The sequence below is a fragment of the Carassius gibelio genome, chromosome B10 (assembly GCF_023724105.1).
Source record: "Carassius gibelio isolate Cgi1373 ecotype wild population from Czech Republic chromosome B10, carGib1.2-hapl.c, whole genome shotgun sequence".
NCBI lineage: Eukaryota > Metazoa > Chordata > Actinopteri > Cypriniformes > Cyprinidae > Carassius > Carassius gibelio.
The window spans coordinates 15,806,171-15,819,573 of NC_068405.1; the positions used below are offsets into that span (position 1 = coordinate 15,806,171).

The 13,403-nt window shown below is 38.8% G+C and overlaps 1 protein-coding gene across 1 annotated transcript in view; it reads left to right on the top strand.

Annotated features, from left to right (window-relative positions):
• Positions 1-2,806: 2,806 nt before the first annotated feature.
• Positions 2,807-13,403, top strand: part of LOC127965827 (E3 ubiquitin-protein ligase CBL-B) — a 56,927-nt gene continuing 46,330 nt past the window's right edge. The window contains exons 1-3 of the mRNA XM_052566511.1: positions 2,807-3,075; positions 3,590-3,752; positions 4,306-4,556. Of these exons, the coding sequence (XP_052422471.1) occupies positions 3,600-3,752; positions 4,306-4,556 (404 nt within the window). The 5' untranslated portion in view covers positions 2,807-3,075; positions 3,590-3,599. The remainder of the gene's footprint in view (positions 3,076-3,589; positions 3,753-4,305; positions 4,557-13,403) is intronic.

Consider the following 13,403-nt stretch of genomic DNA (forward strand, 5'->3'; position numbering starts at 1 on the left):
TAACTCCCTGATTGAATTATCTCAATGCTATACGACTTCCTGTATGGAAAGTAGATGAATTTGAAATTCGTCTTATTGCCACAGAGTTTTATAATTTCATATCTCAGCAAATATCCAAGGGAATATTTTGCAATACTCAATGACATCACCTGACCGTTGCCAAAACAATATTGTTATCGAAACAATGAGACATACCAGTCCTGATAATCTTGACATTTCACTGTGAACCTCCACACCTTCATTGTGAATCCTATTGAGTACGATGCAATCTATGACAATCTATGTCACGTTTTGCACACTATTAACAGGCCACAGACATCCTGAAAGACGGCTCGCTCTGAAATACTGAAGTGTGCTTAGTCATAACAGAGAATTAATGACTCATGTCGATGATATTTTTCAGCACTTTAGTCAGCATATTGTGCTAAAGACATTCTGCTACACATCGCAATGTACGTTATTCTTTTGTTTGACACAGATGCAATGTGTGAACTGTTATGTTATTGATCGTTACTTTTTGTTTGGATGCTTTATCAGTGGTTTAAGTTAATGTTGGCGGTTATTGACTTGCCAGAAACATTCACTCTGGGCTCTTTTGCCTCCTCCCCTCCAAACTATTATCATACATACTTGACCTCCACAGGTCAGGAAAAGGGAAATCGAAAGCAGGGTCACATTCTAACAGAGAAGCAAGATATTATGCTGATGTCTGATACTTTTGAGAGGAAATCAGTTATGCTGACCTTTCAAGCATAACTTAACAATCGCTTTACATCCTGTTGTGCCAAAATGAGATGGTGCGTTATAAAACAAAATAATAAAAAATAAGATACATATAAGGTATATTAATTCGTTTATTTTCATATGTGTGTGTATGTGTGTATCAACATCAGCCCCTGTAATGATATGATTGTTCATCTTGAGCAACTTTTTCTCTATCTGCTCTTCTTTCTTTGCTGAAAGATATGCCCTGGAGACATTGGATCACATATCCTGTGTGTGTGTGTGTAGTGTCATGGAAGTGGAACTGAGAGCGTTGTGCTTTAATAAGCGCTGTGCTGTATCGTGTGACCTCCTGGTCATGGCCCCGGGGACCTCCGTTCTCATTACAAACATCATCAATAGTGCTTTGCTGCAGATGGGGGCAAGTTTAAAATTTCATATTTGCCATAGGACAGTGCATACAAGTCAGGACGAAATGAAAACTTCTTTTATTCAATTAAAGCAACTGATTATTCTCTGTGATTTTATGAGAAAGTAGAAGGGATATGTATAACCACATAAATATCTTAATTTAATCCAAACATGTCTGAGCATTTTCTGGATACGTTAAAGCGCCGCTCTGGTTAGTCAGGTCTTAAATTCCTGATTTCCTTTTCTGATTGCATGCATCATTATCAGATTGTGTCACATCATATCACTTCTAAATAAGCCTGTCTACTCTGTAGTGTCTGCATATTCTGTGATGCCTTCAGGTGCAAAGATGTTTCATTGTTTTGCTACTTCCTGTTTCCCTGTTGAGTGCTTATACCATGTTTTTGTAGTGGTTTGACCCCGCAGTTTCACATTTTCACAGAAGTTCTGTAGAGAGTCACGCATTCTTGTACTGTAATAGTAAGAGTTTTCTGTATAGAATATGAAATCCAAATGGTGAAATGGGATGGTTGACGTACCAGTCTACAAGACTGTTATTTGGTAAAAGCAAGACTGTCTGTGACATTATAATGAAATACTGTCAAGTGGCTTTGTATCAAGGAATCCTTTCAAAAATATGAACTGTTCACAAACAAAACAGGTCTTAACATACAAAACTCTGGATGAATTGTGTTTTCCAGGCCTAGAAATCAAAATGTTGAAATCCCAGATATTTCTAGATTTCCCATTACTGTGAATATCCAGCTTAGAATACAAACACGAGGAAGATGAACAGAAGGAGATGAAGACAGAAGAGGAAGAGCAAGACATTCCTTATTAAAGGATCAAGACTAAATGTTCAGCCAGTGACCCATGTGGTTATAGGACAGCTAAACAACAGGACTTGTATGGAAAGCTGATTTAACATTTTTTCCTCTAAACTAACTAAACTAAATGTGTTTTTACATCAGTAGTTGCCTTTCTATTTTATTATATTATTCATTAGATTCTAGTACTTATTCGATTACTACTTGTCACTTTCCCAATTCAGCCATTCTAATTTTAGTAACTTTTGAAATCTCAACTTTGTAGTATTACAGTTACTTCTTATCTATGCTACTAGTAATTACTTTATAGTTATTTGTTTCTATTTTAGTTATAGCAGGAGCTATTAATGAGGTACTAGTATCTGTTCCATCTGTCCCTATTATCATTATCACTAACTATGGAATAGTTACTGGACAGTGACAATAGAAAATAAGTTTTAGTAGCCCATTTAATTAATACGTTAGTGACTAATTCAATAGAAGATGGAAATGCAATGATCTATATGAAAAAAATACATTCTAATACATAACACAATATTTTAGACATTTTTAAGGAATAAATGCTGAAACGGCTTGCCATAACACTTGTTTCCATCGGAGAAAGTGAAGACGACTGAATGCACAATTTGCATAATAGGAACAACCTACAAAACGCTTTGCACGATTTCATTGCCTCTTCGTTTACGGAAATATTAAGTATGCACTTTAAAGTCTCCATTGTAATTGGCGATTGGAGGACTCTATCGCCTCCGAGAACGTTCCCGCCTTCTGATTGGTCACTTGAGAGCGATTGCTTCATCGGCTCCGCCCACTCGGCTCCTCCCTGTTGGTTTCGCTGCTTCTTGTTCCAGGCTCCAGTACTGATTTTTAAGCGAGCAGTGACACGACTATATCAGACAGCGAGAAAAGCGGGATTGTACTGCGTTTAAGCGGTTTCTGCTTGAGGATACGAAAAAGCCGCTTCTAGTTTCTGAACATCTGGGCGGAGATGTAATAGTTTACTGGCACTGGCGTTGTGTTTTTGTTGCTTTTCTTGTGGGGACCTCCCTAAAGCTTCAACTCAGGAACTCTGACATTCCCTGTCTTGGCAGCTACAGTGTTTCCTTTTGCCGCAGTAAGTCTGGAGTTTACAGATGATACAAAAGAGCAATTTGCCGCAATTTACAGTGAATTTAAGGTCCTTACTTTGGTTGTCATAGTCTTTGGACATCAAGTTGCGTTTCTTTCTACAGCGCTTTTACTGCACAGACAATAGTATTAAACTGAATGCTTATTTTCTTACGTTTTAAAAAACTTTTAGAATGTGATTTAATAAGTTATGTTTTCACAAAAGTGACCAGTGACGTGTTTACTTTTAAACCCAATAAACGTGTCTTATATGATAAGTGTATTTGTATATCGTAAGTTTTTCATGGTTTCCAACGTTCACAAACATAACCAGTGGGATATGGCGTTGCTATTGCTTACTGTTACGAAGTTCAAACATTTTAATTGACTTTGTACTAAACGCTGGACTGATATAAAATAACCAATGTTTTCCGTGCTGGTACGGCTCATTTATACTGCCACATAGGCTATCTGCCCACATGTGTTTTCTTGCCTTAAGGAGCAACATTTCTCTGTTACAGTGTGCAGAAAATGGCAACTGCTCTCAGTGGACGCCCACCTAACAATCGGAAAGGCCGCATTTTAGGCATTATTGACGCCATCCAGGACGCTGTCGGACCCCCTAAGCAGGCGGCCGCGGATCGCCGGACCGTAGAGAAGACATGGAAACTCATGGACAAAGTGGTAAGTGTCCTGAGTATGTTTACAGTCCTGCTGACGATGACGCAACAGTGCTTCCTCTGCTCTCCCGCGCTGAGAGACTTTTCCATAAAGTCGGTTGTTTGGAAGCGTTTGTTTGATACATTGTAGCAAACAGTTTACTGTGTGGCTGCAAGCTCGGGAAGTTTGTATGTAGCTGAAATCGACCCAGTTAGCTTAATTTACTATCTATCTATCTATCTATCTATCTATAAAAATTTGATCTTGTATCTCACAGAAATGTATTTCTTGAACACCCTTTTAAAAAAATAAAACGTTTATTTGTAACTATTTATTTTATTTAAGCAGCCCTTGTGTATTTTTTTTGTTATATATTAAGGTGTACATTTATACTATATCTTATGTGATTTATTTCCCATGCATCTATCATTACTGGAAATATTTTATAAAAGATTTATCAGTAATACCAACTACCTTTAGATTTTCTTTTTATTAAAAATAAATTGTTTAGTAACAAAAAAAAATGCTGTTTTACTTTGTTCTCGGTGAAGAGGAGTTTTTTTTTTTTCTTTTCTAGGTGAGGTTGTGTCAGAACCCCAGATTACAGCTAAAGAACAGTCCTCCGTACATCCTGGATATTTTACCTGACACTTACCAGCACCTGAGGCTGATTTTGTGCAAATACGAAGAAAACCAGAGACTTACTCAGCTAAGCGAGAATGATTATTTCAAAGTGTACATCGACAGCCTGATGAAAAAATCCAAAAGAGCAATCCGCCTCTTTAAGGAAGCCAAGGAGAGAATGTATGAAGAACAGTCACAAGACAGGTAGGATGCTTTTTTTTCACTCATGGTCTGGTCTGGTCAGTGATTCGTACATGTGTATTTGCTTTTGTGTATTGCAAAGTGAAATGAAAGACATAGAGCAGAGATTTCATTTTTATTCTATTTGCATCATGCTTGAGATGTCGGTTTTAACACCAGCAGATGGTTTTTTAAGATCAGCTTCATGCGTTATCACGGTTGTCAGTCTCATAACTCGTATGGCCTTTCATTTTGACACTGATCTGTTGCCCTTTGAACGTCCTGCCGGATGGACATAGACACAGGAGAGGTCAGGTCACATGACTGGTCTGTTCGTTAAGTATCCTCTGGTGTTTCATGTCAGTTTGAGTCGTGGCTAATTATCATGGAAATCCAACTCTGATCAAGAACAGCAGCCCTAATGAAAGAGACCGAAACCCTCTGGATCTAAACCCTTGGTGGGCCAGACAGACTCTCTGCAGGGCGAGAACAAAGTGAGAGAGATTATTAACAGAGCAAGTGTGTCTCGGGCATAAGCTGACACATGCAGAATACTCTCCCCGAGGGCTATTAGAGCTCTGGGTCAGCCTGTGCTTTTCAGACATGAAACACGGCCCTTGACTAAAGAGGAAAATCTTAGCATTCTGTTTTACTGACAGCCAAGCGTAGCATTCCCAGCATCTGGTTTAGAGCGTAGCTTCACATCATTTAAACTGCATTTAGGCCACTGGATATTTGGGCAAATAGTGCACAGTTTGAAAACGTATCATAATATACGTTTGATAATGTCAGCAAATAATAGTGTTTCAACTGTTGGTTTATATCCCAGTGCTTTTGATTGGCAGCTCTGGCTCGGGTTTTGGCAGAAGAGTTTAATTTTAGTAATGCTTTAGAGCACAGTCTCACCAGATTCTGCAGGGGTGAGAAGATGATTGAAATGAAATTTTTGGAGGGTGATGAAGAGGTAAAGCAGCATTTGGTAGCCTGCGGACACCAAGTGACAGGCCGTCCTGGCACGTTGTCGTATCCAGAAACTGTGACACTCACTTCGGACAGGAGCAGGGATATCGGCTGACATCTCCACGTCTGCTGTGTCACTCCGTCTTAAATCTCCAGGGAGAGATCCTCTACTTTACCTTCCAGCCTTTGGCTCCCTGTCCCACACAAAGGGGGGCTAGAAATGTGTGCTTTTGTTGAATACAGAGAGGAAGGGAGGGAAGACAAAAGGTCAAGAAACTGAGATGAGTGCATGGCTTAACAATAAGGATGGTTTGATGGCCCAATGCTGGTTGATTGAACTGTGGCAAGTCAGGTTAGTGCTGTGCTGTCACGGTTTCTACTGATTGATGAACATGCATATGTTTTCTGTGGCTTGCAAGCGGAAACATTTGGTTTTCTCCGAACGTTAAAGATTCTGCTAATTTAAATATGTTGCCACAGTAACATCTTGGCTGGCTCACACAGATGAGGTTTGCGATATTGAACGCATTAGCTATAATGGAAAACTTCAAAATAATAAAAAGAAATATTGTTTGGCACTCAATATAAATGTTAATATGATAATAAAAATAGAATGCAATCTAATACATTATATATACCATTTGTACATAATATAATAGTACATAAAAGTATTAATACATTGGAATAAATGTATGTATGACATTGTTGGCAGGACAAGTGAAAGTCCCGCTTAGGCCAGCAGAAACGTTCCTTGTTATGGAGCCCTCTGAATGAGATGTGGAGAAAGGATAGAAGAGGCAGTAATAGAGGAGGAAAACGGGAGAAAGAGCCATGTGGAAAAGCAAGGAGAGTTCATTTATAGTGCAGTGGGGCTGTGGGTCGGGTCCCCGGTCTGCAGTCAGGGATCTTCGTAGAAGCCCCGCATGTGCTATAGTAATTATACTGTAGCTCCTGAGACCAACAATGGGAGTCTCTTTTCTGTCACTTTCCCCCAGCACCCTCCTGCCATAAATATCATCTCTGCCATGCAACGTTGGACAGTTTGTGGAGGACACAATAGTTCCTGAATAACTTATAATGTATAGTTTTGGTGTAATTGCGATTCAGACCACAAATATGCACTGAGATTTTTTTTTTTTTGGAACTTTAAATGTTTAAAATTTTTTTAAAAGCAAACATTCTATTTTTTTATGCCTTTTTATTTTTTATTGTTTTTATTTTTTTAGCTACACTATTTTATTGTTCACCAAGCCTGTGTTGCTATTTCCCAGTGTTTATTGTTGCACAGCTGTGCGCAAATTAAAACAACAACAGAAAAAGAAAAAAAGTTCACCATGAAGCCACCGATTGAACAGCGGAAAAAAGCAAATGTGGTCTTATGAACTGCACAATTTTCAAAGTATCTATTAAAGTATTGTCACCGTGATGATCCAAACACCCAAACTGTGTGCTGTATTCTAGCAAATGTTTGAAAACTATAAGAGGATTGCTGAGGTTCTGAGTTTCTCCTCTTACTGGAAAGATCTAAATGCATTACTATCTATTAGTATTGACGTTAAGAGGTGGACAAAACAGTGGTCTGGAACTGGGATGAATGGGCCGGATGTATTGAATCTAGTGGAGATTGGCAAGCTTTGCTGTGTCTGGGGCTGAGGTGGCAATCTTAAGCCTTGCAGTGTTGGATCTCTTGTGCTTTAATCTCTTCAGTGTCTTTTTTGGTGATCGAGATGGAAAGCATTGTGGAGAGAAGAGTGGAGCCATGCAGTACACTGAAAGCTGAACTTCGCTGAAGCCTCAGACCAGGCCTCATTGAAGTCGTTGTGCATAATGAGGAGATTGGCAGATGTTTTAATGTTCCTGTGGCTTTGAGGTGTGAGCAGATGACAGAGACACTGCTTTCAACAGCGATAGAGATGCAAGATGTACTGATCTCAATCTCGCTGAAGAAAATATCTCTGAGGTTTGGCCTTTATAGCAGGCCACAGACAGTGGGGACGGTCCAGGGAGCTGTTTTACATGCACATTGACTGTGAAATCACAGTGTATTAACCCCATTCCTTACTCTACCTCTTCCAGCCTCGTCACATCCAAAAACGAAAGTTTTTTTTAATGCTCCGAGAGCCCTTCAAGAGAGCTAATTCCCCTCTAAAAAAACGTAATCTACTGCACTTTCTCACAAGTGGCAGCCGTCTGTTTAAATCTCCTTTCTCAGCTTACTCTGTTTAAAGCTTCTTAACAGCTACGGAACATTCAGGGAATTTTTTGTTTTCCACAAATGTGCAAAAACCTTCTTCCCAGCTTACAACTCTATGCCTCTTGCACCTGTAAACCAGTGTAGGCGTTAGCACCATGGTTTTTGGAATGGCTTTACTTCCTTAAAGCACAGGATGTTTACCACCATCAATAAATAACAATCCTTAATTTATTTTTGACCACAAGCTACTACGTTCTCCAGGCAGATGTTCCACAACACTCACTATGGTTAAACGCATTACCATCTGCTGTGAGTAAACCGAATAGGGTCAACATTTAACAGTACAGGGGTCGACAGGAACTTCACAGGATGATGCTTGGACAGAAAGCTGTGCTGAAACCGACTGAACGTAGTTGCTAATGCAGCAGCGGATATGATGGAAAAGGTCAGCTTTATCTCAAGACGTTGTCTGAGCCGGTGATGAAAAGCTGAAGTGAAAGTGCAGACCTTGATGGAAACGGAGCTGTGGATTTGAAACCGCTGGGTTGAAGAACCGAGAGACCGGCCTGCCTTGTTTCCTTTGACCTCGAGTAAGCACAGTGCAGAGAGCATCCCTTAAAAGGTTAACTTCTGTTCAAGCAGAAGTTAATGTTCAGCGATTTCTTCTTCCCTAGGAGGAACTAATTATAGCTTGGCTTGTTTGGTGGAACTCAATTGCTCATTCTCCAATGGATTCTGCTCAGAAAGACATTTCAGTATGCAGCAGATTATTTCTCTCATCCAAAGTAATAATTGCATTATCTCTCAGGCTCTCGCTGTGTGCTTTTTATATATATATATATATATATATATATATATATATATATATATATATATATATATATATATATATATATATATATATATATGACTTTGGTTCCTTATAAAAGATAATTATAAAACAAAGTTTCAGGAAGCTGATTGGAAATACCATTTTTTTTTTAGTGTCATGGACTATATCTTGTCAAAATATGACATTTAATAAGTGTGATTAAAGAAATAATTTGTATAATTTCATTACAATAATTTTAATGAAAGTTGCACAATATAATTTTGCGATATTGGTAAATATTAAAGTTTTTTTTTTTTCTTTAAACGTTTGGAGTTGGTAAAAATAAGAAATGCCTGCGTTCAGTTGCTCATAAATGCACTCAAAATGGTAATATTGTCCATATTATTACAATGTCAAATAAATGTTTTATATTGTAATGTTTTTTTGAAACTCTAATTTATTATTTTGATGCCAAAGCTGAATTTTCAGCAGCCTTACTCAAATCATCAGTGTCACGTGATCCTTCAGAAATAATTCTAATATGCTAATTAGCTGCTCAAGAAACATTTCTTATAATTGCAATGTTGGATAATGATTTAATATTGGTGCATCCATAGTTTTAACATAGCACAACCCCATACCTTATTATATCCTATATAAGTAAAAATAGTGATTATTGACTGCAATAATGTCCAATGCGAGCCAGACCTGGGCAAATGACACATGATGGACTGCAGCAGGGCATGTCACCCCTTGAATGGAGTTAATTTACAGAGTAAGCGAATGCCCTCCCATGGAGAATGAAAGGAAAATATATCCTCCTCTCATCTCAGAGCCTGCAGACCAAATGGGCCCCTCTCCATCCCCCAAACTCAACCTTCTCCAGCTGCATCCATCACACAGGAACAATGAAGTTCAAACAGCCAAATAACGGTGGAACAGAGCCAGATGTTCTAGTCAATTAGGGGTCTCCCCGCTCTCTGGTCACTCTTTCATGTTTTCCCGCTCTTTTTCCTTCATCCTGTAACATGTTTGTCCTGCATCAGAGGCTCAATTAAGTCCTCCTGTTATTTCGATCATGTTTGTGTTTATTTCTCTTAAATTGCCTTGTCAAATGTAGGCCTGGCCGGCACTGTGATTAATGAGCGGAGGTCTGCATTTGAGTAAAAGCGCAATTAGCAGCACTCCGTCTTACCACCAATCAGATGGCACGCCACATATCCCAACTCCCCCACCCCACCACGCCTCAGTTACTGCACCGTCTGCTCTGCAGTGTGATGATGAGGTTCATCTGGTGCCCGGCTAATGATGGAAAAAGCTTCATTAATGAGGAAGTCACGGACCGATTCCAAGCCTTAGATCTGGGTGATACCACTGTGCTCTGCTTCGAATTGGCCATAATTCGCCAAGCCCGAGCTTCCGTGAAATTTTGAATAAATTCAGTGTCTATGTTCTCTGGATGGGAATTCTCAAGACCCCAAAACTTATCTAGATCTTAAAGGAAGTGGGTTGCAAGAAAGGCTAGGCTGAACACCGGAAAGGAAAGACTGTGGGATATGTGACCTCCAGAGGAAGGGCAAACACACACAGACACATGCGCACACACTCTCTCAAGACAGGACACTTTCTGCAACCCAATCTTATACTGCAAATCAGTGGCATTGAGTGCAGGTTTCTGTTATTGTTTTTTGCTCGTTCAGATTCTGTTGTTCTGTGCCATTTAACCCTCTTTTCAGTCATCTGGAGGAAAACTCAAGGAGGAAGTGTCCCACAACATCCTGTTCTTGAGTTTCCCTTCCACAATTATTCTTTTGCTATGAAAACAAACCCATTTAGGTCAGTATACAAAGTATACACAAGTACACAAAAGCTTCTAGCCAAGAATGAGGTTCATGAATCAAGAGTTGGTCAGTAGCAAAAACAAAAAATTAAAAATTATTTTCTTTGATTAACTAGTTTAATTACAGTGTCAAACTTTCTGCAATTATCAAGTCATTTTAAAGCTATCTACATATAATACTGTAAATAATAACCATTATTCGGTCAGTCAGTCAATTATGTATAAAGCACATTTAAAAACAACACCTGCTGGCCAAAGTACTGTACAAAATTATTAATAATTATTATTATTATTGGGTGATACTAGAGATGATAATGATGATGGTTTTATAATTATTTAACAAGTTGTCCATGCTAATTAAATTTTTTCCCCTTTTTTACATTTTGATTATTGTTATCATCTGATAAAGTTAATATTTAAAAACAAATAATGTGTACACGTGTGTATGTGTATGACGTGTATATGTGTGTGTGTGTGTGTGTGTGTGTGCGCATGTGTACATAATATACACACGCACACAAAAAAATGTCGGTTCATTTTTATTTATTTAAAAAAAAATTTACTTCGAAATTACTTAATTTAAATATTGGTCATTTTAAAGTATAATCAGTTTATCTGTATGTCTTGCAGAAATTCATATAATTGGTTCCCTAAATGTCACATTTGAACTCAATCATTCTTTTGAGTTTCAAGGTTAATTGAGGTTGCCGCCACAGTAAAGTATGCATGTTATCTGGAAAATGGGACTTTAATGTGTTGCAGTTTTCTGGCTGAGCCTTTGTGTCTGTTTGCTTGTGTAAAGATTGTGTAGAGATTTTTTTTTAGCCTTATTGTAATGGAATGAGCTTACTTCAGATATAGCAACTCCAAGTCCTTAAAACACAGATCACCCTTTTGTCTGCATGAATGTTTCTTTGTGCCCCAGCCCGCTGAAATCTGGGGTTCAACCTTTACTGATCTCATCTGGAAAAGCTTAGACTTGACGCCTCCTCAAATGAACATCTAATGAATTATCAGCTTTTGAGGTTTCATTTGTATCTCTGTTGGTGGTTTTAAATGTCAGAACATCTGCTCGCCTCTTCTCGCTCTCTAATATCTCTCTTTTTATTTCTCTCCATTTTTACCTCGCAGTCTTTGTTCTGCATCTCAGGTGTCACAGGGCGCTGTCGTGCTCGTGAACTGAGTGGGTGAGTGTCACACTTTCCACAGCCGTGAAAATGTGTTTCTCTGAAACCTGAGCCCTATTTGTGACAGCTTCTTGTCAACTAAGTGACTGCATGTGAGTGTTGGTGCCGTTTTTTTTAGTTTAGTGGATTGTGCGGGCAGCAGGTGGAACTTCAAGATGGATTCAAATCAACCCAACAGCAAATCAATAGTAGTCTCGACAGCTGCGTCTCAAGTGGTTAGGTGTCTTGTAGAGCAAGAGAGGAGCGGAAGATGAAAGAAGCAGGCCTTTTGTTCCCATGTTTGCTCTACATAGCAGTGTCCCATTTGAGCTTTGGGTTAGGTCCATCCCAACAGATGTGTGCTTTAAAGAACAGAAACCTGCCTTGTTTTCAGTAAGGTGCTTGGGGAGTTGGGTGTGTGTGTCCAGTCCGGGGAGGGGAGTGAGGATTTGTCTAGTGAGGTTTCACGGGTGTCCATATGGGACTGTGTTATGTATTTGTGTCTTGACCATGTGGTGCTGGTCTTCTAGGAGTCTGGCTGACGTGCTTGATTTATTGTGATGTGTTTGCCTCTCTCTGTTTCCTCCTCATATACTCTGAAACACACACACACACACACACACACACACACACAGCAGGCCATCTGAGCCCAAGTCACCATCCACTGCTGTTGAGAATGAAATCCCAGAATGCAGGCTGTTAACAAACAAATCTGAGCCAGAGCACTTAAACATGCTAAATACCTACGGAATATATCCTTATGCCCAAAACATGTTTTCCTATAAAGAAACCCTTAAGTTTTTTTTAAAAAGAAATTATTACTTTTGTTCAGCAAAGCTGATCAAAAGTGACAGTGAAGACATTTATAATTTTACTATTTCAAATAAATGCTGTTTTATAAAACTTAATATTCATTAAAGAATCTTGTAAAAGTATGGTATGGTTTATATAAAGTGTAACTGTTTCAGCATTTATAATAATAAGCAATGTTTCTTGAGCAGTAAATCAGCGTATTATGAGTTCTGAAGGATCATGGGACACTAAAAACTGGAGAAATTATGCTTTGCAATCACATTAATTAATTACATTTTAAGATATATTCAAATAAAAAAAATATTTTTAAACTGTAATGATATTTCACAGTATTTCTGTGTTTGGCTTCTTAAGTTCTTTCACTCCATCTCTCATTGCTGTCACCATACATCCAGTTGATTTCAATGAAACATTTGTCTGCATGTTACGATAAAACCTCAGGCTTGTAGTTTTTTAAGCAGCCACAGAAGAACACCTGCCGAAGCTCTGAATGTCTTTTGTCTTTTCCCGCCGTAAAAGCGGTGAGTAACCTCATCAGAGCGAACACATAAACGTTTCAGTCGAGCTGTACTTTGTGCTGTTGAAGTGCACAGGATGGAAACTCTGAGCTAGCAACGGCTTCTTTTTCTTTCTCTGATCAGAAACCTCCCGTAGACTCAACTCAGCGTAACGTGACCGACTCGCTACCTCGGTGTGAAAGCCTGTTTAAACTGTCAGACTAGATTAGGCCCTCAGGGATCGGTTGCTTCCCGTTTGTCACTCAAACCAAGAGATGTGTCACTCACAGTGGGGTGTGAGGGATGTTTCTGAAGTGTGCTGTCTTGTCAGTTATCCGTTGCTCTTAAACATACGCGATGACCAGTTAAATTCTTTGTGATTCAGAATTGCAGGAAGAAACCACCTAGCAACCACATGGATGTTTTTCTTTTCTTTATTTGTGTCATAAGATAACAGAAAGGCTACTTCATTAGTTTGTTAATAACATTTTAGCATCTTTTTTTAATTAGAGTAATGAAACTCTTGGATATCTCAGACATTTCCTTAATTAAAACATCACGGATAAGTGCTTGGACATGTTCGCTGTGTG